The following is a 23,827-nucleotide window of genomic DNA, read 5'->3' as shown; positions in this document are numbered from 1 at the left end:
AACCTTGGGAACGTATTGCAGTCCCGGGTGAGTCCCCTGTCCCCAACTCCCGATCTATATTTCCCTGTTGGCCTGTCCTATAGATTTCAGACCTGCCAATCCCCACAGACACGCAGATAAATCCTTCAAAAGAAAAAACTGGCCGGGTTCCCTGGAGACGACTGCCCATAGGGCATTTGAAAACAGAAACTTAGGGAGTTACTGACTATGTTGGAGATGGTCCCCAACAGGAGCAGGGGCAGAGGTCTGTGCCATTTGTCCAGTGCACCTGCCCATGTGACGGAGACACCGTACTCTCATCAGCAGCCAGCCCTTGGGAGCCCCCCAGAGCACGCCGACTCCTTGCATGTGGCCTCCCTGGCCTTCTGCTTGCCTTCTCCCCCTCGGATTCCTCCCCTATATTCCCACCACAAGACAGGTCCAGAGGCTCTGGGGAGCCAGGCTGTGCTGCAGGCCAGGATTTCTATGAAGGCAGAGGTTTGAGCTAGCACTGGTGAGAAAAAAAAAAAAAAGACATCAGGGTGCAGGCAGGTGCCAGGCTTTGCCGCCCCAATGGCACCAGATGAGAGTACAAGGAAGGGTCCTGCTCCGGGAAAACCCACTACGCATCCCCCTATCCCCCTAAGGAACACCTACGCTGGGGGTCCCTAGGTCTCCACTTAGGCACCCAGCTTCCCACACTAACCCCAGAAATCCAATGCTGCCCACACCCGGTGGACCCACCTATTTCCTCCCCCAGGGAGGAGTTGAGGATGGCTCCGGCGGACATGACCACGGCACAGGTACGCAGTCCGTGCGGGTGCAGCTGGCTGAGGGGCACGGCGGGTACCAGGCGCCGCCAGCCCAGCGCCGCGAAGGGTGCCTCGGTACCGTCCAGCGTGCGCACGTGCACCCGTTTGCGCAGCTCGCACAGCAGCTGGGCCGGGCTGCGGCGCGCGGTCCGCGGGCCCCGGAAGCGCACGCCGTGCTTGTCGGCAGCCAGGTAGTCCCTCATGGCCTTCTGCAGACGCGGATTCAGCATTTTGGAGGACACGTTTCCCTTCCAGAGGCGGTACAGGAAAGTCCTGGACATGGAGGCCGCCAGCCGGTCCCCGTCGTCCTCGGCCTCCTCCAAGGGCTCGTGGCTCCGGCGCTGCCGTAGGTGCCGCCTCTTGTCCCGCCGCTGCAGCCGCCGGGGCCCCTGACCTTGACCCGGCTCCCCCAGGGAGGGGCGCCCCAGGGCCCCCTGGGGGTGGCTTGGCCACCCTGGCGGGGCTGCAGCGAACCAGTAGTCTTCATCCTCTGCGTAGAAAGCAGTTTGGGATTTCCTCCTCAGCTGGGATGGAAAAAACTCGTCTTCGTCTTCGAATCTGTCTGGCGCCTGCACCCATGGATGCGGGTCGCCGGGCCCCGAGTGGAAGGGACTGGCCTCCTGCCCTTCTGGCAGCGCCCTGCGGGCGTCCACGCTCCCGGGAGAGGAGGGCTCGTGCAGGGCGCCCATGATGGCGCGCTGCTTGCCCTGCACAGGCAGGAGCCCCTGGGTCTCCAGGAAGGAAAAGGAGCTGGGCACGGGCTCAGCGGGGTTGGTGCCGGTGAAGTAGATGAAGAGCACCGAAAAGAGGAGCCCCCAAGCGAAGATCCCCAAGAGCATTCGCTGTCTCCATTGCTTCAGGTGCAGTTTCATCGCAGAGCTGTGGGGTTGGCGCCTGCGGTCGGTCCTGAAGCGGTGGAAGGCAGGAGCGACCTGGAAGAGAGCCAGGAATTAAGGTTACCCTAACAGAGTGGGACAGCCGCGGGACAGTGCTGCTGGCGGCCTCACTGAGGGCTGCTGGGGGATGGCAGTGAGGAGGGGCATTGGGAGGCCCATGCATTCAGGGGCATCGGCTGCGTAACTAGGTCAGCCCCCGACCTCACCCTCTGCGGCCTCACCTTGACAGCCTGAGTGGGGGCCCACCCTAAGGAGAGCCCGGGGTGCTTGTGTACCTTCTGTCTTAGCAGACCACCAAAGGCTCTAAGCCCATATAACGTCTTGTTGGAGAGGCAGCATTGCGTCTTTTGAAAGGGTGGCAACTGTAGCAGATTGTCAGTCTCCCACAAGCCTGGTGGCATGCAGTGAGTGTGGGCTGCGGGACAATGTGATGCCAGGGTGCCCCTAAATAATTCCCTCCCCTTTAACAGCCAAGCCAGAATCACCGATGCCAAGAAATGGACACAGTGGGAGTAACACCAGCAGTTAACTTGCTGTGTGCCTCATCCTGGATGATTGCTTCCGGTTTTCCAAAACACGGGGAATACTGTCACATCCATCTTACTGATGAGGACACGCTGCGGTCCAGAGAAATTCAGTAACTTGCCCCAAACCACAGAGATCGCAAGCAACGGCCATTTCCATACTGATTGTTGGCTTAAGTTTCCAGTTGATTCTGGGCCTACGCTGAACAGTAGTACATTCTGAGTCCGTGTGCTCATACCAACTGAGCCGGTATTCTCCAAATTAGGTTCCTCAAACGATCGGTGATGAGGGTTCGTTTTCCCCCAGAATTGTCGCTGTCTGAAATGTTTACATTCCCACACCTGAATGTTGTGACTGCATGCAATTGCTGGCCACATTTCTAAATGCTTATAGTCAAGTTTTGGACGTCTCCGGGAACGGGCCGTGAGCAGCTTGTGGACATGCGCCATCTGAAGACGCTCAGAAGAGCATCTTCTGCGGGAGCTTCAGTTGTTCTGTTTCTACCCCTACTAGGTGCCCAGTGCCTGGAGGTAGCATAGATCCCATGTGTTGAGTTTGCAGTCCCCCCCCCCCCCCCGACTGCCCTGATTCCAGAACACAGCTGGAGGGAGGGTCCCCAGGCCACCACAGTTCCTTATAGTTCAGCCACCAGGCTAGGGAGTTCCTAATGACACCCTTCAGGTTTGATAGATTGCTGAGTGACTAACAGATGTAAGGAAAGTGCTGCACATATAGTGATAAATGTTAATGGGAAAGAATATATATAGGGTGCGATAGGGACCATTCCAGCCCATTCTCCCCTGGAATTGGTGGGGTTCCCTCTCATCATATCATACTGCTCAGAAAGTCCCCCCGAAGCCTATGTGTATAGAGCTTGTCTTGGGGTTCCATTACAGAAGCATGGTAGATTACATTGTGCGCCAAGGGGTGGAATTCAACTTCCAGCCCCCCTACTTGCCCAGGAGGTCAAGCAAGTTCAAACTTCCCATGTCACCTGGTTGGTTCTTCCAGGTAACCAGCCTCATCATTAGCATAAGAAAGTCTTACAACCTAGAGAATTCCAGGAACTTGGAGAAGCTCCAAGCCAGGAGGCTGATACTGGTTTCCCATCCTAGTTAAGTCTCCTCAAGGCAGCCTTTCTGCCTGGTTCTACAGTATTGGGCCACAGTTGTGGTAGGCCCTCAGAGAAAGGCATGATGAATGAGAACGACCTTTGGGACAGAGGCAAAGGGGAGGTGGGTACAGAGTGGGGGAGGTGACACGATGCACGGGGTTGCTGGGAAGCAGAGAACAGCTTCCGGCCTGGGTCAGTCCCTCCTGCATCAGACTCTTAGCTTGAGGGCATGAGACGAGGAGGTGACCCTTGCTGGCAAGGCGGGACTCAGATGGTCAGACACAGGCTTCACTGAGTGAAAAAGTCAAGGTGCCAAGGAGATTCCTGACATGGAAGGGAAGGACACCTGGGGCGCACAGACGGTCAAGGAGAGTCAAACAGGAGAGAGGGGCCCCCAGAGGCGGGGCCCCTGGGACACTGAGCCAGCGCGTTCTCTGCGAGGCACCCTAGTAAGCAGAGGGGGGAATTCACAAAATCTCGGGAGGGAATCAGCATCCCAACACCAAAGAAGCACATGTCTTCAGTAAGGAGAATCCCATGACTGCGAATGCACAGTCAGCACAGACGTGGGTCCACTGTCCGGACTCAGGAGTCAACTTGTGATCATCAAAAGCCTTTGCGACAACTTCTGAGGCCGCACACGTGTCGTTGCCAATTAAGTGACCGTTCTCCAAAATGAATAAACCTCAAGACCGTAGCAATCCTCTTCTAGAAAACACTGGAGAGTCTTCCACGCAATGCGGGACTCGCGTGTGAGTGCAGGCGTAGGTGACCCCAGGAGAGGGAGAGGCGCATTGTCATTAAGATGGCAGCTGTGGGTCGCGGTGTTCCTTGGGATGGCCACACGCACGGAATGCCAGGCAGGCTAGGCAATGGCAAACACGCTTTTCTTTTTGATGGAGTGCATCTGAAACATTCTCATGCCGGAGCTTAACCAAAGTCACCTGTCACCCCCTCTGCAGTGTCCTGTCATTAGTTGCTGTGGTGTAAGTGACATCGGGGAACTGCAAGAGGCCCATCAGGAGAACCATGTGTCCCCGGGCACCCGTGGCAAAGTGCCCCTAATCACACCTTCACGTGTGCTCTGCCCAGGATGGCTGTGGCAGCTGCAGCTGCTGGGTTCTTACCAGTTTGCCCACAGGAAGAACACTGGCAGAACCCCCAGCACATAGGACTTGGCACACTTTCCCCTCCTGGGTGATTCTAAGGGGGCTGTGTGGCAGGGGTGCCCTTCTGCCCACTTGTCTCCATTCCCATCTCTTCTCGCACTGCTATTTTCTCTCTAGCCAAGCTTCCAGGAAACCTTTTTTTATTTTTTTCCAGGAAAAATAAAAGGGCCCCGACGGCTGGAAATTGTTTGGATCATTCTATACCCACATGTCACCAAAGCCGGTGCTCATCTCTTAGATACGGATTCCCCAACAAAGAAGCAAGTTGCATTCCCCCATGGATATTCAGGCTAGTATAAAAGGCTGTTTAAATTCTCCTTCAAACGGTTCTGAAAGAAATCACATTTTCCAAAAGGCCCGATTTATCACAAGTTGTCAGATGAAATTATGAAATGTAAACACTGCCACAAAGGAATGCTACCATGCCGCGTACAGTTGGGGCTGCTAACTCCACTTTTTCAAGGGCATAGAGAGGTTAACTCCAGTTCCTGCCACTCTGATGAGGTTGTTCTCCAGCCCTGGGGTGGACAAGCTTTTATCACCGGATTCCTTGAAAGGGGTTTTGTTTTTTCCATACACTTTGATTGATGGGTTCATTGCATCCAGCTGGCCAGTTTTCTTTTTTGTGTGTGTCTTAGAGTTGCCTGGACTAATGTTAAATCTGAGTGTTTAACACGGAAATAATAAAGAAGATTTAATCTGAGTGATTGTGAGATACTTGTGTGTCTTCATAGCCTACAGGAATCATTTTCTTGCAAGAATCATTTTTCTAAAATTAGTTCTTGTCACATATCTAAGAAAAAAACAGTGTGCAGGAGACAGCAAGGTGTTTCCCCAGCTGGAAGCTCTTCACAGCCTCATGAACCCTTTACAGTAGCTCGTTTTTTTGTTTTTTCTTTCTTTTGTCTGTCTGGAAGAATCTCCCAGACAACTAAACCCAGAATCCTAAGGGTAGGTGTCTGAATTCATTCTCTTTCTAGTCCCAGCCAGTTCTTAAGCTGATGTTCAGAAGAACAGAGGGGGGGGGAAGGCCAAGGAAGCCAGCACAGCATCCCATCCCAGCAGAGCGCCTGCGCCCGTTTCTAAGGCTTGGGATCCAGGCAACATGGGCACAGCATTGTCCGGGAAGGGTAGTGTCCTTGTGAGGGGGGATCTCATTTGGGATGGGGACCCGTGTGACTCCAGCATGGGCACAGCAGGCCTCTGCTCGGAACAGCGTTGCTGCAGCTGGCGACCCAAAAGACCTCACTTTGTAAAAGCATAAATTCTGTTTTAAGGTTCATTTATTTAAAAGAGTTGCAGAGCGAGAGAGAGAGAGAAAGAGGTCTTCCATTTGGTAGGTCCGTCCTTCCTTCCTTCCTTCCTTCTTTCCTTCCTTTCTTTTTTTTCTCACTGTCTTTTTTTCTTCCAGACCATTAGCAGGGAGCTGGATCAGCAGTGGAGCATATGCGACAGGGACTTGCAGCCATATGGGGTGCCAGCATTGTATACAGCAGCTTGATCTGCTGTGCCACAATGAAGGTCCCAACACATCTGTTTACTCACTCTTGTCTTCCCATCAGCCCAGGCTAACCACTAGAAGAGTCCCAATCAGGATTTCTGAAATCAATGAGATGAATGAATAGAATTTATGAAACAGTGGAATCGTAATAGATATTGTAGCATAGGGAGTTATGCTTCCTCTTGGGACCCATACAAGTCCATTCAGAGTGCTTGGGGTGGCGTCCTGCCGCCACTTCTATTCTAACTTCTTGCTCATGTGTCTAGAAGGCAGCAGATGGTGGCCCACCTGCAAAGGCCACTGGACTTGGGTTTCTGCCCCCCAGGGTTTGGCCTGACACAGCCGGAGCTCCTGGGGTACGCATCGACAGATGGAAACTGCCTGTCTGTCACTGTGCCTTTCCAATAAAGAAATCTTTACCAAAACAATAATAACAAAATAAATGAGAGAAAACGCTACAGTAGGATTGCCCTGGCAGAGCCTTTGAGGTGGTTTTGGGTAGCCTTGCTTGCTGCACAAACAGGTGCATGGCTGTTCTGTTGTTCCATATTTAGGCTGACTTTGTCAACAGTAGTTTTAGCAGAAACGGGGATCATGTCTGCTGTTTACCAGACACCCATGGGCACCAGACACTGGTGCCCAGCACCTCACAGATCCCATTGCAATTCCTGCCAGTTCGATCTTTTCAGTGAACACCTCGGCAGGCCGTCTTCTCACTTGGCACTCAGAGGTTCCCATCTAATGTGCTTTCCCCAAAACCCTGTCTTTTTGCTTTGTATCTCAAAGCCAGAAAAAAAAAAAAATTGCTGGGTGATACTCAGCCACCAATGTTAACATTTCAGTGAGACCTTTCACCTTGTGGCCTAATTTCTGGCATCCTAAATTAACTAAGGGATCCCCTGGAATCCCATTTCTCCCAATATTCTTGTTTCTCTTCCCAAAGTAGGTCTCAAAATCCAACCTCACAGACCAGACATATCCTGAGAGCTTTAGCCTGCAGAAGCCTCCCAGACTGGTTTTGTATAGTGACTACGTGCGTTTCCATACAGGATACAGGTGTTAAGGCCTGGGATGGCAAGGTATTGCTGTACAGCTAGGAAAGCAAAAACAATTCCTACTGCTTTGTTGCATAAACCCAGGCCTGCAGAATGCACTGTGAAGGAGGAATGTGGATTAAAGTAATGCTGGAGTGAGGCAGGAGCTTGGTGTTGGACAATGGGAACGGCATATGTATCAGGGATTAATCATTTCAAGCCAGCGTGTGCCTGAGCCGAGGGTTGCTGAGTTGAGAGTCCGTATGGTGGCCAGCTGTCCTGCCAAGGCAGGATGAAGGTGTGCCGTTCTCTCAAGCTGATCCATCGCCTTTCTGTCTCAGATGATTTCAACAGGACAGCAGTTCTGCTCGAGAGGCAGGGCAGATGGGAAATGGTTTACAAGGCAGAAGCTCACATATGGGAGCCACTCTGGGCAGCTCTCAGTTGGTGGAAATGATGCCAGGCGTCTAGCCTCCATGGTGCGGGCGCAGCACGAGCTGCCTACCATCCGAGATCTGCTGGCTTCCTGTTTAGGACACCCTGGCCTGTTTGTTTTACAATAATTAACATTCAAATATTTACACTTGGTATTAAAGTAGCGCGCCCGGGCTTGTGACTGCAGCTGTAAATTCGCATCGGCAATGATGTCTGCTGGTGAAGTTCGAAGGTTGCAGACCTGCAGACTAAGCTGGAGGGTAGAAATGTAAGTGGGCTTTGGGGCGAAAGGACAGGCACCTGGCAGGGGGCCCGCAAAGGCTTCTGGAGCAGCCGTGCAGACTGCCCACCCTCATAGGGGTCTAGGGCCAATCAGCCAGCTGGCAGGCAATAGCCATGCCATGGCAAGCGAGTTCTGCTACCAAACTGGTGAGCATCCTCACCCTAAGCTTTGGGTGTTGCAGGCACGACTCTGTTATAATGAGTAAAGGTGACGCATGCTGGACCAGAAGGCCGGGTGATGGGACAGCTCTGCTTGCTCCATGGTTTAGGGCATGTTCCTGGAGCATCACTGCTTCCATGAAACGTACGCCATAGCAATGTTGAAGTTATCACGGCTCCAGAAACAAACAGTTAAGGAGCCGGGATTTCGCACAGTGCCTGGCCCAAAGTGGAAGCTCCGCCAATTCCATTGTTCCCATCAAGGTTTTGTAATTCTGTGAAAAGTAGGATAAGTGAAATAACAAACATCGGTTTCCCTTGCATGGAGATTAGTTCCCCTGGCACATGCCTGATGGTATCCCTCCCCTAACACGACCCGATGTTGACGTCCCAGAGTAGATCAGCACTACATCCTGATTCCAGCTCGTGAATACTAAAGAAACTGAGACTAAACAACAACAACAACAAAACCCACTCCCTGGTGTCTCCATCGTAAAAGCTAAACTATGCTACTGTAACACACTGCTGTTGTACACTGAATACCTGACAAACATGTTCTGATGTATTCACTGTGTTAATCAGCTTATTATAGTTCAACAAAGATTGATTAAAACCAAAGTAAGGTTGGATATGTGTACATATAGCATGATGCCTCACCTTTTAGGAGCTTCATTCCTGGAAAGTGAAGATTTCAACGCTTATGCAAGAGAAGAAGGAACAAAGAAACATGCTAGTGGTTCGATTCCCAGTCCACCTGTGTTCAGACAACGAGGTGTCACAAGAATCTGGGTCGAGAACAACTTTAGGGTTCAGACGACTTCCGAGGCCCCAAGCAGCACTGGTTTTTCTCAATGAAAAAGCGTTGTACGTCGCAGGACCCACAGTTTGAAAAGGCTAAATGTTTTAATTCCGTCTCCAGGATAAATCTCAAATGGTGATACTCAAGGGTAAAGCAATGTTGCAAAAGCAAACCTGTGAAACTGGGCCATTTATGTAAAATCTAAGACATAAAAATACATACCAGGTTGTTCAGGAACCAACCTCGGGGAAGGACAGAGAGGGGTTTGGACAGATGGGAGAGAGGACGCTTGCCTCCATGCTTCAAGACATCCCTTCTTATAAAGAAAGGTTGGGAACGAGACAAGGCCAGTTATTAAGAATGTATCAAATCTGGGGGCATAAGATCCCCTATGACATAACAGTTTCTCTGTTTCAACACACATTGAAAGCAGTCAATGAATAAATAACTAAAGCAGAGAACTACAAAAACAAGCAAGAGAAACCATTGTGTTTCTATTTCCGGCTGTATTTCCAGAGTTGGAAAGATTCACAATTCTAGCATTTGACATTGGACTTCAGCCTGAGGAGATGCTCACCTCTGGTGACATTATCCGTCAGGAGAAGAATAAGGTAAGACTCGAACGACTTCTGCCAAGTGCAGAAGGACTCTGAGCTTACAAGGGAACAGGAGCTCAGGCCGTGTACCCAACTGTGTGAATATGGGTCGTTTCTGGACCTCTCTGACCCTCACCTTTGTATTCTGTAAAGTGAAGATAATCCTGGCTTCTGTTTTTAAACGACAGATTCATTTGAAATGACAACGTGCGAGAATGTGTCCATTATCCCCGCACACAACAGGTGTCTAAAAACGTCTGCTGTGCTGTGTGTTGCAGTGAGGTATTCTTATAGACACCATGTGACCCGTAAGTGCCGGCCAAAGTGGAGTCTCCCAGTACCCTGTGTCCATGTAAGGGCCATCCCAGGATTGTCATCCCCGGTTTCTCTCTCCACCTTCAGTCTTTCCTACGGTAAAGGACTCCTCAGTCCACTGAGACATGGGTCATGATGTACATCCCCACAGATCCAAACTGCCCCTGCAGCAGGTTCTCCCAGGGTCCAGCCTTGCTATGGAAAGGAAATGGACGGTCTGGCAATTGAAATTATTTCTCGTGCCCAGACCACAAGCTTTGCATGGGATTACCAGGGATACCCACATTTTACTCTCTATCTGGCATTCATGGCACCTGTTGAGACACGTTACAGTTCCTTTTTGGGAACTCTATTCAAGCCCATTTTATGGATAGGAAAATAAGAGTCCCAGTAAGGGGCCTTAAAAGCTCCACTCTCGGTAGGGCTAGATAGTACCTGGTGTCACTGTAGCTGACAAAATGTGGACAACTGTGATGTTGTTTGTACTCACCTCCCAGCGTTCAAGCAGTCAAGGGAAAAAAAAACGTGTTAGCAAGATCATTCAGTTACACATCCTACTTCTTTACTCAGTTCCCATGATACGAGGAATAGTCCATATTTATCTGTAGCAATTATGTCTGTAATTTCATTTAATTTTTTGTCTCATGGAATAGCTGTCAATGAAAAATATCACCTTGGCACAAGTGGAGGTGTTAGTCAAAAGAATGGACAGGTTGGGCCCAGTGCAATCCCACACGGCGCCGGTTCTAATCCCGGCAGCTCCACTTCCCATCCAGCTCCCTGCTTGTGGCCTGGGAAGGCAGTTGAGGACGGCCCAGAGCATTGGGACCCTGCACCCGCGTGGGAGACCTGGAGGAAGTTCCTGGTTCCCGGCTTCGGATCGGCGCAGCACCGACCATTGTGGTCACTTAGGGAATGAATCATCAGATGGAAGATCTGTCTCTCCTCCTCTCTGTACATCTGCCTTTCCAATAAAAATAAATGAATCTTTGAAAAAAAAATGGACAGGTGAGCTTTGCTTTGTAAGGGTGTTAGATGCTTCAGTGTTGCAGCACTAAAACACTGGAGTTTCATTTTAAGGATAAAATGTGAATGTTTTTATTAAAAGAAATGCTAAGCTGTTAATGACCTTACGCTTGCGGTGTACACTGGGATGCGTTATCCACATACATCATGAAATGAACTAGTTGTGTGTGCCTGGGAGTGTGAGTGCAGGGTCCCAAGGCCTTAGACTATCACCTGCTGCTTTCTCAGGCCATTAGCAGGGCGCTACATCAGAAACAGAGCAGCCAACATGAACTGGCATCTGTATGGGATGCTGGCACCTACAGGCAGAAGATTAGCATGCTGTGCCACTGCACCAGTCCCAGAAGTGTGACCTTCATTGAAGACTCTGGGGGAGAGAATTGCATTCATTTTTGTAAAAGTCACCATGTACATAATTTGAAGTCAAATACAAAGTCCACTCGAATATTTAATAGGAAGCATGACCCTTCAAAGCCATTTCTCATGATGAGACTTTCAGTGCTGCCCAGAACAGGCTCTGTGCAGTAGTTCCTACAGAAAGAGGCACGCAGGAGGGTGCTGAGTGACACTCAGGAACGAGGTGCCACAGTGGACTCAAGGGAAACCTAGACGTGGGCCAGGTGCTTCTGTTCAGCATACTCATCATCCAGTTCACAGCTTTCAGGAGCAGCACAAGATTGCCAAGCAAGTAGGTAGTTAGCTTAGGATTCTAGATCCTGGCAGCCAGCATCAAAGTGCCCAGGCTCAGCTGGCAGCTCTGATTCCATTTCCAGCTTCCTGCTAATGAGAGGGCTGTGTGGGTCTCAGCTGGCATCCACTTAGATGTATGTTGTACCACCCATGCCGCGATCTCACCATGCTCTTCATTCTGTGGGTGTATCGCCGTGTGTGATGTCCCATGCTTCAACATCTCTGCCCATGCCTGCAGGTCCCCTTTTAGATTGAGATTTGGACCCTGGGAGACCAAAGGAATGGTTCAGTGAGTTGATTACCTGTCTCAAATGCTGAGAGGCCTGCATTGAGTTCCCAGCTCCTCGCGTTGGTCCTAGCTCAACCCTGGCTGTGGCAGGCATTCAGGGTGTGACCTAGAAGATGGCAATCTGCACTATTTCTCTTGCTCTCTTCTATCCATTTCTGTTCCCTCTATATATTATAAGTGAATTTATAATGTGTGTTTTTTTAAATGAGGACTAGTTAGCCCTAATCATGTCTCCTAACTTTTAACATATGCCATTGACTTTCAGTCATCGAATCAATGTTCCCAAGTGACGGGCCTCACAGGTGGCTTTCTTCGTACAAGCATGAGTGTGGACAAACGAGAACAGGATTGATTGCCCAGTACACAATAACCGATTGTTTTCTTCATTCATATGTTCCACAGACATTTGGCTATCTGTGTGGATTAGATTCCAGGCAGATGAGAGCGAGCACACTGAACAGCGCTGGGGGAAAGACAGAATGGAGCTTCACAAATCTTGTAAGTTACGCACTTTCTCTACTGAACTTCTCCCCATCACTTCTCCTTTTATCTCATGGTGATTTCCCATTGCCAAAGGATAACTGTTACAAAATAACTGGAGAATTTTTTTTGTTAAGTTTTATTTATTTTTTTTAAAGATTTATTTTATTTTTATTACAAAGTCAGATATACTGAGAGGAGGAGAGACAGAGAGGAAGTGGAGCTGCCAGGATTAGAACCAGCGGCCATATGGGATCAAGGCGAGGACCTTAGCCACTAGGCCACACTGCCGAGCCCTTTTGTTAAGTTTTAAAGCCGCATTCCAAAGGGTGAGGAAAAAAGGACATAAATTGGTATGAACAAATACTGAGCAAGCTTTCCCTTGGGTCCCCAATGCCATGCCTAAACCCCAAATTCATGTGAGCAACTGGCAAAAGGAAAAGGAAACTAGAGATAAGTTTGAGGATTGATCAGACAAGGAAACTAACATAGGGGGACTTATCATGCCCTATGAACTTTGTGATATCACAATATTTCAGGAATTACCCAGGTCCTTGGAACAGTGGCACAGTGATGTGTGTCAGAACCACAGTTTTCCATGCCCACAATAGCGTGAGAAAACAGCCATATATAGCCCACAGTGTGTGGAGGCTCCCCAAATCTAAAAGGGGACCTGCAGGCATGCGCAGAGATGCTGAAGCAGGGGACATCACACATGGTAACGCACCCACAGAATGAAGACCATGGTGAGATCGCGGCGTGGATGGTACAACGTACATCTAAGTGGATGCCAGTTGAGACCCACACAGCCCTCTCCCCACTGAAATGAAACCGAGCCCTGAGAATTAGAGGGGAACCAGGAACTGAAATCTCACATACAAAAATACATATCATTTGAAGGGTTAGTATCCAAATACTGAACGAAACAGATGTCTCAGAAAACAGTTTAAGTTGTATTTACAGAGGCATTTCCTGCACATTTGTGATTGCACCTTGAAAATACACGCCTGTCCATGTATGTAAGCGTTTGATTATAACTCAAACACATTCTCTGTATATGGATTCTTCCTACGTGTTTACCCAGAGCCTTCGAAGGGCTGCATTCTATGAAACTGACGAACCGCAACTGTTGAAAATCTTGTGATTCTAAGGCCTTTATCGCATCTAGTAACATAACTAGAATTCAGTGGGCTGCAGCATTTTTATGAGAGCCATCGGAGGTCTTCCCTCACAAATGTGTTGTAATAAAGCTCTAACGTACACAACTGGAAAGAAACATAGAGACGCGACCTCCAGAAGTTTATGTTGTGGTATGTGCAGCGAGGAAGAAGGAAGCGTACGTGATAGCATGGCCCACTCAGCTTTTATTGGCTGCAACGACTGGCTGACTTCAGTAAAACCACACATTTGGCTGTGTCTTAGGAGACACCAACACCAAATGTTGGAAAGCCTCGACTCTCAAAAGGTCAGTGAAGAGAAGGGTGAGACCACTGTTGTGGCTAAAGCATCAGTGGGCTAATCAAGATGACCGGGGGAAGACGGCAGCTCAAAACATCTCTAACATGACGCTGTGAATCAGACAGCTTGGTGGACTGTGCCACAGTGCCTATGTGAATCAAGTAATCTCATTCCAGCCCATCTTCCTTATTGCCAAAACCTCAGAACCTCTTTCTGACCTGCGGAGAGCTCTTTTTAGCAATCTAGAAATAGCTTACGACATGCCAACCGCTTTACTGCTCCTCGTTGGGAATGTTCATTGATCCCCGGTGATACACGTGCATATGTCCATCTGTAGGCATTCATTCTATGTCTAGGCACGATGCTAGATTGGTGCGCGTTAAAAAGACAATGCCTCAAAGCCTTATCTTGCATGAGCCTATAATTTTATGGAACTGATAAAGTTGTCCTCAAGGTACTACCTGTGTCAGCCAAGAACATGTCATCGCTAAATAAAACAGGCGTTCCTTTATTACTTCATACTGTTGCACAACTATAAAAACGGTATCGCAACTGGAGATCTGGCATCTAATGCCCATGGAGAAACTAAAGACAGTTCTGTGGCACAAAGGAAATGACTTATCTGGCATATATTCACTTACAGAGACACAACATGATGAGCGATCATTACAGACAGGACACGCAGCTTAGGCAAAATACGAACAGCCCTCCACCACAGTCATAAGCAGGGCAGAGCTGACGCTGTCGCTCACCCCACTGGGCACTGGCTCATGTTACTTCTGCTCTTGGGCACATTTAAATAACGGGTTTTCTTTTTCTTTTCCTTTGCTCTACAAATGTTTGCAGCAGCTCCATTACACTGGCTTAACACAGCATTAACTGCAGTACAGATACACACTCCCCAGATTGCCTTTGGAAAAAGGAAAATTTTGATCTCTATGACAGAAACACTGAATTCATCAGTCTAAAATTATTTAAGATATCACATGAGTTTGATTAAAAAAGAAAACCTCTCTCTGGAATCCATTTCTTAACAGTGCAGGGTGATTACTTTGGTTTCAAAGGAAAAACAGACACAACCTAGCCATGTTCTGGCTTTTTCGAAATGTCAAGTTCAAGTGAAGCCATGTATGGCCGCTGTGTGTGTATGTTGAGTTACATGCTAAGAAAAAGTATTTCTGGCTTGCTTTCCTTTCTCATTTGAGTACAAGTTTTAACCCCAAATCTGTAATAAATTAAAATATCAGTCCTAAGTGAAAAAGAACTGAGAAGCACAGGCAGAGATTAATGGAGGTGTATGGCGCTTCCCTTTATGTGCCAGGCAGTAAACCGAAACTGGGCCTAAAAGCTACATTTCTAGACGGAGACAGCGGAATGTGGTGAGAAAAATAAGTGTTAGAAGAAACCAAACCACTAAACTACTCTACATGTAATTAATTTGATGGTTGAATTATCTATTTTTCCCGATCCCCAAATCAAAATATACCATAAGAGAGTCACAAGCTTATTGCTTATAATGCAAATATTTTCTTTTTCTCAGAGAAGCCAGAGAACAAGACGTCAGTATGGATTTTTTCTCCCTCCATTCTTGCCATTCTGTATAATCAGAAACTGTTACAAGGCTGTAATCTCATCTTTTTATATAAATAAACAACCTACGGGCCGCCAGAATGAGGCAGGTGACCTGTGTTTAGGAAGGTAGCTGGGGGCAGGTGCAGAGTGAGAATAAAGGTTTCCTGGCTCACATCTGCTCTCTCGAGCTTCTGAGGTGTCCTTCTCTGGAAACAGAGTGCGTAAAATCTGAGGAAATCTGCTCCACTTCTCATAGGCTCCTGGTCTTCTAATGATGCCGAACGCATCAGATAAATTTGTTGATACTTGCAGAATACAATGGTGTGCCGCATAGAGTCTGGGGTGCATTCTGAGAGGTGCTGTTTGACCATTTTGGGATTGTGTGAACATCCAGAGAACATACTTGCACAAGCCCAGATGCCAACTTGGTCCCACGGTGATGCAGTGTTGCAGGACCTCCTCCATGTGCAAGCTGCTGTTGAATGAGATGCCATGATGTGGCACGGAGCTGCGCGTTTGCTTCATAAGGCACAGGAAGAGACTGCCAGCTTTCATCTGCAAATGCCAATATAGGCCAGGGCTGGGCCAGGCCAAAGCCAGGAGTATGAAACTCCACCAAGCACTGGAACAGCCACCTGCTGCCTCCCAGGATATCTGCATCATGAGAAAGCTGCATCAGAAGTGGAGTGGCCCAAACATGAAATGAGGCCCTCTGATGTAGGATGTGGTGTCTCGGGTGGTGGCCTCAGCAGTGCTTAAAGCTCTGTTAGCAAACAGGCCAGTGCGGTGCAATATCAGGCTAAGCTTCCACCTGCAGCGCCAGCATCCCACATGGGTGCCAGTTCATGTCCCGGCTGCTCCACTTCTGATTTGGTTCCTTGCTTAGGGACTGGAAAAATAACAAAACATGACTCAAAGTCCGTAGGCCCCTGTGCCCGCATGCAAAGCTCCAGACTTGGATTAAACTCAGTTCAGGCTGTCATGGCCTTTTGGAGACTGAACCAGTGGATGGAAGATATCTTTTTCTTTTTGTCTCTTACTCTCTGTAACGCTGGCTTTCAAATAAAAATAAGTAAATCTTAAGGGAAAAAAAGGCCTATAGCTAAACAGAATTCTGAAAAAAAAAATCTTTGAGGCTAAACAAGCACAGCAATAAAATGACTATATCACAAATTGTGCACAATCGTTAGAGTGAGGTTGAAAATATGTTTTGAGGAGCCTGCTTTCCAAGCCACGGTGCTCCCAAGGGAGGCCACTATGGAGTGGCCACCTCTTGCCATGAGGACGACAGCCACCAAAGAAAGGCTGGAGGCATCGGGGTTCACTCTGGGCTACAGATGTGACCTGGTATCACTTCATTACTCTCTGCCATCCTCAATTTTCTCAACTACAAACCAGGAAAAGCAGTTCCCAGCTCGGCACACTTCCCAGGGTAACTGTGCAACTGACATAGACTGGTCTAAAAAAGGATTTGGAGTTATGAAGTGCTACTATGCTTATTTGTGCGTGTGTCTGTGTGTATGTTGTGTTTGTGTGTGTTGTGTGCGTGTGTGTTCTTGGCTCTTTGACTTGGGAAGACAGTACAGAAGCTACAAACAATAGCACTTTTCAATGTGTGGTGCTTAGTGCCACCTCAGAATGTCTGGAAGGTGTATTTAAAATGCACATTTTTTAATTTGGGGGTTCTACTCAAACTCACTTAACCAAAAACCTGAGAGGCCTGGCCCAGCAGCCTGCCTTGTAAATGCTTCCCCCAACATTCTATACCCTTGGTAGGCTGTGATTGCTTCAGTGAGAGTCAGACAAGGCCGGAAAAATAGACAGGTGTGTTCTCTATGTGCCCCCGGGGATGGTTTGGCACTCTGGCACGAAAACAATGCTGAACACACTCAGTGGAATGCCCAAACTGCCGAGATGCCTATCTAAGCGCAGCCCAAGGAGCCCCAGAGCATCTGTAAAAGCCAGCCTCTCCCTATAGCAGGTGCGAGCCCCGAAGGCGGTGGACCAGGCCCGGCCCACAGCTGCATACCTTCGGACTGGTGACTGCCTTCAGCAGCCCTCTGTCCTCTTGCTGTCACAGCACACACACACACACACACACACACACACACACACACACACACATCACTCTTCTTTCGGAGCACAATCTTTAAATGACCAGTGTCTGGCACGCTTCACTTCCAAGGTTTGATGGATACATAAAAGAATGAATACAATACTGATTATACTTCCAAAAAAAGTAGCAAGGCATTGAACGCTAATCCCTTTGCAGAAACATAATCCAACTTGCCTTTCAATAAGACAAAGACAGTACACCTCTGAGTCATAAATATCCGGATCCAAATACATTTTGAAAGTGAGTTGTTTTCTCGGGCAAGTGATTAAGCCGTAGCTCATTCTCTTCCCCTGCAAGATTTTGGGGAGTATCACACAACTTAGCTCCCGAAGAACAGGATGTTAACTGAATTTCTTGTGAAAGGTGCTTTATTCACCTTCCAAAACAGATGCTCCAAAAACATTAATTTCCTTCCTCTGTTTCCTCCTGCAGTCTGATGACTTCTGTGATGGTCTACACCAGGCAGAGCTGCTAACAGACTTTCCCAAAGGAACTTCTACACTACATGTGTACCCAGCTCTCTGGAGTACCGATAAATATTTCATAGCTGCCTAAACGGAGGGGTAGTGAGAACTGGGCAATAGCAAGGACACTAAAAAAAAGCTACTTTTTTACTGTTCCTTTTCTCTCTGTTGTGTCTTTGTGGCTTCAAGCAGGTTGGAGGTCCGCGCCTGTAAGATGCTATGCTGTAATGCAACAAGTTTGGGTACCCATGTAACTTATCCATGAGAGATAGGTGTGGGACTGCAAGCCAGGCCTGAGTTCTTTCCAGAATGTTCTCTTTCTTCTCGAAGCCTTTAAGGCACTCCATTTGATTTGCTTATTCATTCGCGCAGACACGGCTTCATTTCAAAAGGGACAAGAAAATCCATTCGTGAGTTAGAATTTTTTTTGGCATCCTGCTCACCTCTAGACGTGACATTTAACGTCTCTGATCTGCATTTGTATGTGATCATCTTTATGACAACAGAATCAACCATCCCCCCTGCAGACTTTCTTGAACTTCTACTGAAGGCTTATTATAGACCGAGTGTGCTACCACGTAAACAATAAACTTGGCCTCATTAAGCAAAATAACAGTCAATCCATCAGGAAATAGTATTGTCTCTATTTTACGACGATGGGATAGAGGCTTCTGGAGTGTGGGGATTCACCAGACACCAACAGGGCTGGCATCTTGGGCCCGTGACCTGGTGATGACGGGGGATCCTCACTCGCAAGGCCACCCTTACTTCAGTGCACTCCTGGGTCACAGCCTGAAGTTGTCAATCATGTTGTCCTTTGTGTGACTTGTAGGTGAAGTTAGCTAGGGAAAGGGAAGAAGGAAGGCCAAGGATGAGCAGAGCAAATGCATGTAACGTGTGTGCAATCCACGTGTCCACTGCACCTTGGCTGCCCATTCACTTCCAGCACTCATGATGTTCCAGGAGTATAGGGTTCTGGAGAGGCAGTTCAGGGAGATTCAAAAGATAAATGCGTTACCTCTATTGTGGGGAATCTCACAACCTCCAGCGCCCACAATATAGGACCAGCAAATGCAAAGGCAGTTGAGCTTCAAGAAATACAGTGACCAAGGGTCCGATGGCTTCCTTGCTGCTGTCCCTGTATCAGCAAATCCTTTGCCCTGAAAATGACGTCATGCAAGGAAAGCAGAAGACCCATAGTTCCAGAATTAAAATAAAGTATGAATGTTATGGAGCAGCAGGTTAAATCACTGTTTGGGATTCCCGGATCACACATCATAGCGTCCAGGATTGTGTCCTAACTTTGCTACTGACCCAGATGCCTGCCCCTGTCCCTGGAAGGCAGTGGCTAATGGCCCAAAGACTTGGATTTCTGTTGCCATGTGACAGACCCAGAGGCAGCTTTAGCTTGTGCCTAGAGCGTGATCCAGCCCCAGCTGGTGTAGACATCTGGGGAGTAAACCAGCAGGTGGAAGAGCTCTGTCTCTTCCTCTCGGTGTTAGTTTACCTCTCAAATAAATAAATCTTCGGAGGAAAAAAAAAGCAAGTGAGATAAAAACAACAGAGTCACCATTCAGTGATATTGCCACAGTTCAGGTAAGAGCAAGACACTCTCTTGTGCCAACCCTGAGTTTTGGTGTCAGCATTTATCCTCCAAGTGTTCTTACATCTGTATAGCACGTGGAAAGATACGCAGGAAATTGCGCGTGCATAAATGTTTAATCTGGCTTAGATGAACTGAAGCACCATGACAAATAAAGAGAGATGGGAGGGAGAGTAAAGCAAGAAAACAAAAATATCAGAAGGGAAGGGCAGAAAGTTATTTTTAAATGTTTCCTAGGACACTCGTTGCTTTCTCAACACAAGATCCTGAATCTGCATGCTATTCCTCAGGCAGGCCTGTGCCACACACGTGGCCATTAGTCTCTGAAGCTAATTCCGCTGCAGAACGCATCACCAACCTCTACCATCTACCGCCAGCTAAGTCATTTCTAAAAGCCCTGGCAAAAGCAACAAGGTGATTATTTCAAAGTAACTTCAAAGCCCCTCTGCATTTTCTGCAGCCCTTAATTACACCTCTAGCCTTTGGCTGTACCGGCCAGCTGGTGCTGCTCTGTAAAGGAAGTAGGAGGGACCTGGAAGAAGCACTGTTACAAACAGGCCCTTTCCCTGGACACCAGAAGTACTCCTTGAGCAACAGATGAGCGATCCGCGTGCTCCAGTCCTGCTGTGAACTCCCCGTAAGGCCATTCCTGACACGAGGGAGGGGGGTGCACAGGGAGGGGGGACCTTCCTGCTGCTTCTCCCTCAAGTCCCCCCTCACCCCAAAGCACTGTCCGCCTGGCGAGTTCCATGCGTCATAGAGTTACGCAAGCAGTTGTAACAATGCAAGAAGCACCTGTGACTTTATCAGCGCCACTGATGCGAGAGATGAACACACAGGCGGACGCACAGCGAGTCCCATTCTTTTGATGATTCCATTTCCACAGACTCACAGGAGCATGGGATGCTCTCCTTGATCACAATCCAGGCATGCTGGCTCGCACTAAACACACTCATTTTCAAGAAAGAACCACAACACTTACTCTTATTATATGAGGAAGAAACTGAAGCCTTGAGAATGGTTTTTCATGCTTTTCCTACAACAAACAGGACAGAGAAGGAGACAGGAGTGGGGTGGGGAGGAGAGATAGGAGGAGGAAGAATGAACAACTCCCACACACGGTCCAGGTGGGGATCTTACAGTCCGAGGCACTTCCTCCGCCCCAAGGCCCCATCTCTTGGAGTTGTCCTCTACACTTGACAATGTCCTTTTACACACTGCAGCTCCGAGCCACGTGGATTTTAGATGAAATGTCCGATTCTGACCTCAGTGACACTGAAAAGAAACTCTTCGTAGGTCAGACGTTTCTGGAATCGGCCCTAATAAGCTACATGTCTGTGCATCAGTCCAGAGGCACAGTGAAAGACAGAAGTGAGCAAGCCCAAAGGGAGATGACACCTCGAGGAAAGCAGCGAGAGAATCCAGCGTGAAATACTGTCATCAATCTGGCATCGGTGTGGCATCGGGCGTTAGGAGACAATTATCATGAGCTGATTTGGTTCCTTCCTCAAGGAAGTTTCTAATCCCAGAATACACCTTTCTCCTCTAAATATCTGCTCCCAAGTATGTCAATGGTGTCTGGAGAGCATGAAGCATCATCACCATCATAATCCTTATTACATATGTTATTCATTGAAGGAACATCATTATATTTGGCAATGAGTTAGTAATAAGATAAAAATAAGGTGAGCAAATGAAAGGAGTTTATCCTGTTCAGCAGAGGTCCATAGAAGGAAGGTGCTGGTCCCTGGAGATAACAAAGATGCGTCAGATGAGCTCCTGTATTTTAGGTCAGGTTGCAGGGTATTTGGGGTGGGGACCACAATACCTGCAAGTGGAAAATACGTGCCCCAGGAGAGGAGTGCCGAGCTGGAGGAGGCCTGGGAAGGAGCTGTGATCTCCACCAGGATGGGAAGGGCACCTTTGCAACAGGTGCAGCAGACAGGAAGGGGTGGGAGCCTAGTCCTGCGGCAGCTTCCGTGTGCAAAGAGCTTGCCTCTTCCCTTCAGATGTGCTGAGAACATCTGTGCTGTGAACCATGGTAACTTGCTTCAACAACCAGAAAACCCCGTGTGTCTCAGCTTTTCATCCTCTGCCTCTCCCCCAGGCCCAAACGACGGCTTTATCTACCCTGGGCTCTGCGTGCGGAGACATCCAGATGGGGTGAGAAGGAGTCATCCCACCAAGGCAAAGGGAAAAGCAAGGCGGACAAGTTTACCAGGTGCAAAAAGCCCCTCCCCTGGCCTAGACTCTGGGCAGCAGTGGTGGCGGGGTGGGGGGAGGGGTTCTCCAGCTGTCAGTCAGGCCCTTCCAGAACTGGAAAGAACCCTGGGGAGAAAAGAAGAAAGGGCTTGTTTGCTTTTAAGTCCTCCTCATTAACTTGACTGATAGCAGGGGCCTCACAGTAGCTATCAGCTCCAAGGCTGATCCGAGTAAAGGGGACCGACCCATCCCCTCCGCCACAACCTCTTCCCACCCGCCCTTCACACCTGCACAGGTGTCCTGCTCCAGGCGCTGGCTGGGGCCTTGCTCCTTCTGCGTAAGAAAGGAGACAGACCTAAGGGCCCTTCCCTGCCGACTCTGACCTTTGATCCTGGAGGAGAGGGGGGTCCGTGAAGCATTCACTGGGGAAGACTGAAATGAGGGTAAGCTAAATGCCGAGCCCTGTCCTGTTTTCCACCTGCCGTGGCTGAGCAACTGCAGAACAGAGCTGCAGTCCTCTGTGGGAGGGAGAGCCTTTTGATGTGTCTATTGAGGGTCCAGGCAGCAGTGCCACCCCAGGACCGGCGGCCAGGAATTCCCGCAGTGACATCCTGCTCATCTGTCACTGGGCGGTGAGGCCGAGGCCTCTGCATTATCAGCCAGCAGGGGGCAGCCGTATCAGGGAGGCCTTTCCAGAAGAGAACAAAGGTTGCTTCAGTGTGTAAATTGAATGTTTAATAGCAATTCACTGGGAGTGCCCACTGGAATTTCCAATTACCTCAGATATTCATGAAATGTAAACAAACCCAGGACTTCTTGTTACAGCCTTATTATCAGTGTTGTAGGAAGCTGCACAAATGCATGTACTTCCACTTTCTGCATGCAAGCCTCCTCGAAGCACTGCAACCAGTGAGGGACGGAAGGAGAGAAAGAAAAGAAAAGGAAAGGAAAGAGAAGAAATCCAACAGATAAGCCGAGACGGAACCCCTGATGGAAGGGTTCACTCAGGCCAGCCCACCCATTCCCCTGAAACCACGGGTGCCTTTGGGAGTCTGTGCCAACCCCCAGTGATTGTGCGCTTCCCCAGGAGGCCAACACTCCCCAAACGGACCTTTGGCTTCAGCACAGGGAGGGGTTGAAATCAATATTCCGGAATTTTTCTGTCCACATCAGCTCTCAAAAATCTGCTTCAGGCCAACAACATAATTAAGAAGTGCAGGGAACCCATTGGGTAATGTAAACCCTATTAAGCTAGCACAGTATGATACATCATTAAGAAATATAGCATAACTTTTACAGATTGTCTCATTTTGACATACTACCCCAAGTAACAGTACCATCTTCTGTGCTCCAGGGCCCAACTCCAGTTCTTAACGGAACACTAACAGGTTTCTCATGGGAACAGTAGCCAGCAATGGCTATGGGCCTGTGTGAGACCATGGAAGCCCTGAGTGGTGATGGGGAGGCCAGGAAGAACCCGCCAGTGTGTCCCCAGCCGTGCCATTAAAGAACCTAAGTGTTTTTTTGATTTTGTGATTCTGCCTTAATTGCTTGGCTGGGGGCTGTGTGAACCCCAGGCTTGACAGTGTACCTGACACCCAGCAGGACGCCTGGCAGGTCACATAGGCAGAGCACTCCTCAGGAAGGAGGTCCCTGGTGTGAGATAAGATTCACCACCCTGTAACTCATCCGGTTGTACTTTTTGAAAGTTGCTTGCTTCAAACCCACCGATAGAAGCCTGCCAACTTGCTCTTTTTGAAAGTTAACAGTTAAACTGACCAATCATGACTGTATAATTATATGGAATTAGCCTGAAATGTGTAAGAACCCTGTGCTGTTCAACCGCGCTCTCTTCCCACCCACCCCACCCTCCGCCCTGCTGTTCCTGCTATAGCCTTGGCTGCAGCTGCCCCGCCCCCACCCAAGCCCTGCTAGGTTAGCCTGAATTAAACTGTCCTTGATTCTTTAGCACCAACTTCAGACTCGATAATTTTCTGGGGATCTCAAAATCCGGCACAACACCACAAAGACCCGCAATAACACACCTCAAGACATAACCAGGCAATGAGTGTGTTTCTGAGAGCAACGTGCAATTCTCCGCATGGCTGCGCCCATCCGTGGGTTCCTCCTGGGTCGCCCTCAACCATCCTGGTACCTCATGCACGCACAAACGTGGCAGAGAAGTCCTTCATGTTCTCTTAGAGTGCTAGTATAATGTTAGTATGTTAGGTTGGGATGCGTCTGGAACTTGGGAAAACTCCACTTTAGCGATAAATGTTGACCTTGTGAACAGTGTCACAAGCCTTATCTA

General features: G+C 48.7%; 1 protein-coding gene across 1 annotated transcript in view; it reads right to left on the bottom strand.

The window, feature by feature from the left end:
* Positions 1 to 23,827, bottom strand: part of ST6GAL2 (ST6 beta-galactoside alpha-2,6-sialyltransferase 2) — a 69,917-nt gene that overhangs the window by 32,363 nt on the left and 13,727 nt on the right. Inside the window, exon 2 of the mRNA XM_004594233.2 lies at positions 724 to 1,723. Coding sequence (XP_004594290.2) covers positions 724 to 1,663 — 940 coding nt within the window. The 5' untranslated portion in view covers positions 1,664 to 1,723. The remainder of the gene's footprint in view (positions 1 to 723; positions 1,724 to 23,827) is intronic.

Source organism: Ochotona princeps, chromosome 8 (genome assembly GCF_030435755.1).
Source record: "Ochotona princeps isolate mOchPri1 chromosome 8, mOchPri1.hap1, whole genome shotgun sequence".
NCBI classification, from domain to species: domain Eukaryota; kingdom Metazoa; phylum Chordata; class Mammalia; order Lagomorpha; family Ochotonidae; genus Ochotona; species Ochotona princeps.
The sequence above is the reverse complement of the archived record's forward strand: the minus strand, read 5'-3'. Positions and strand labels throughout refer to the sequence as shown.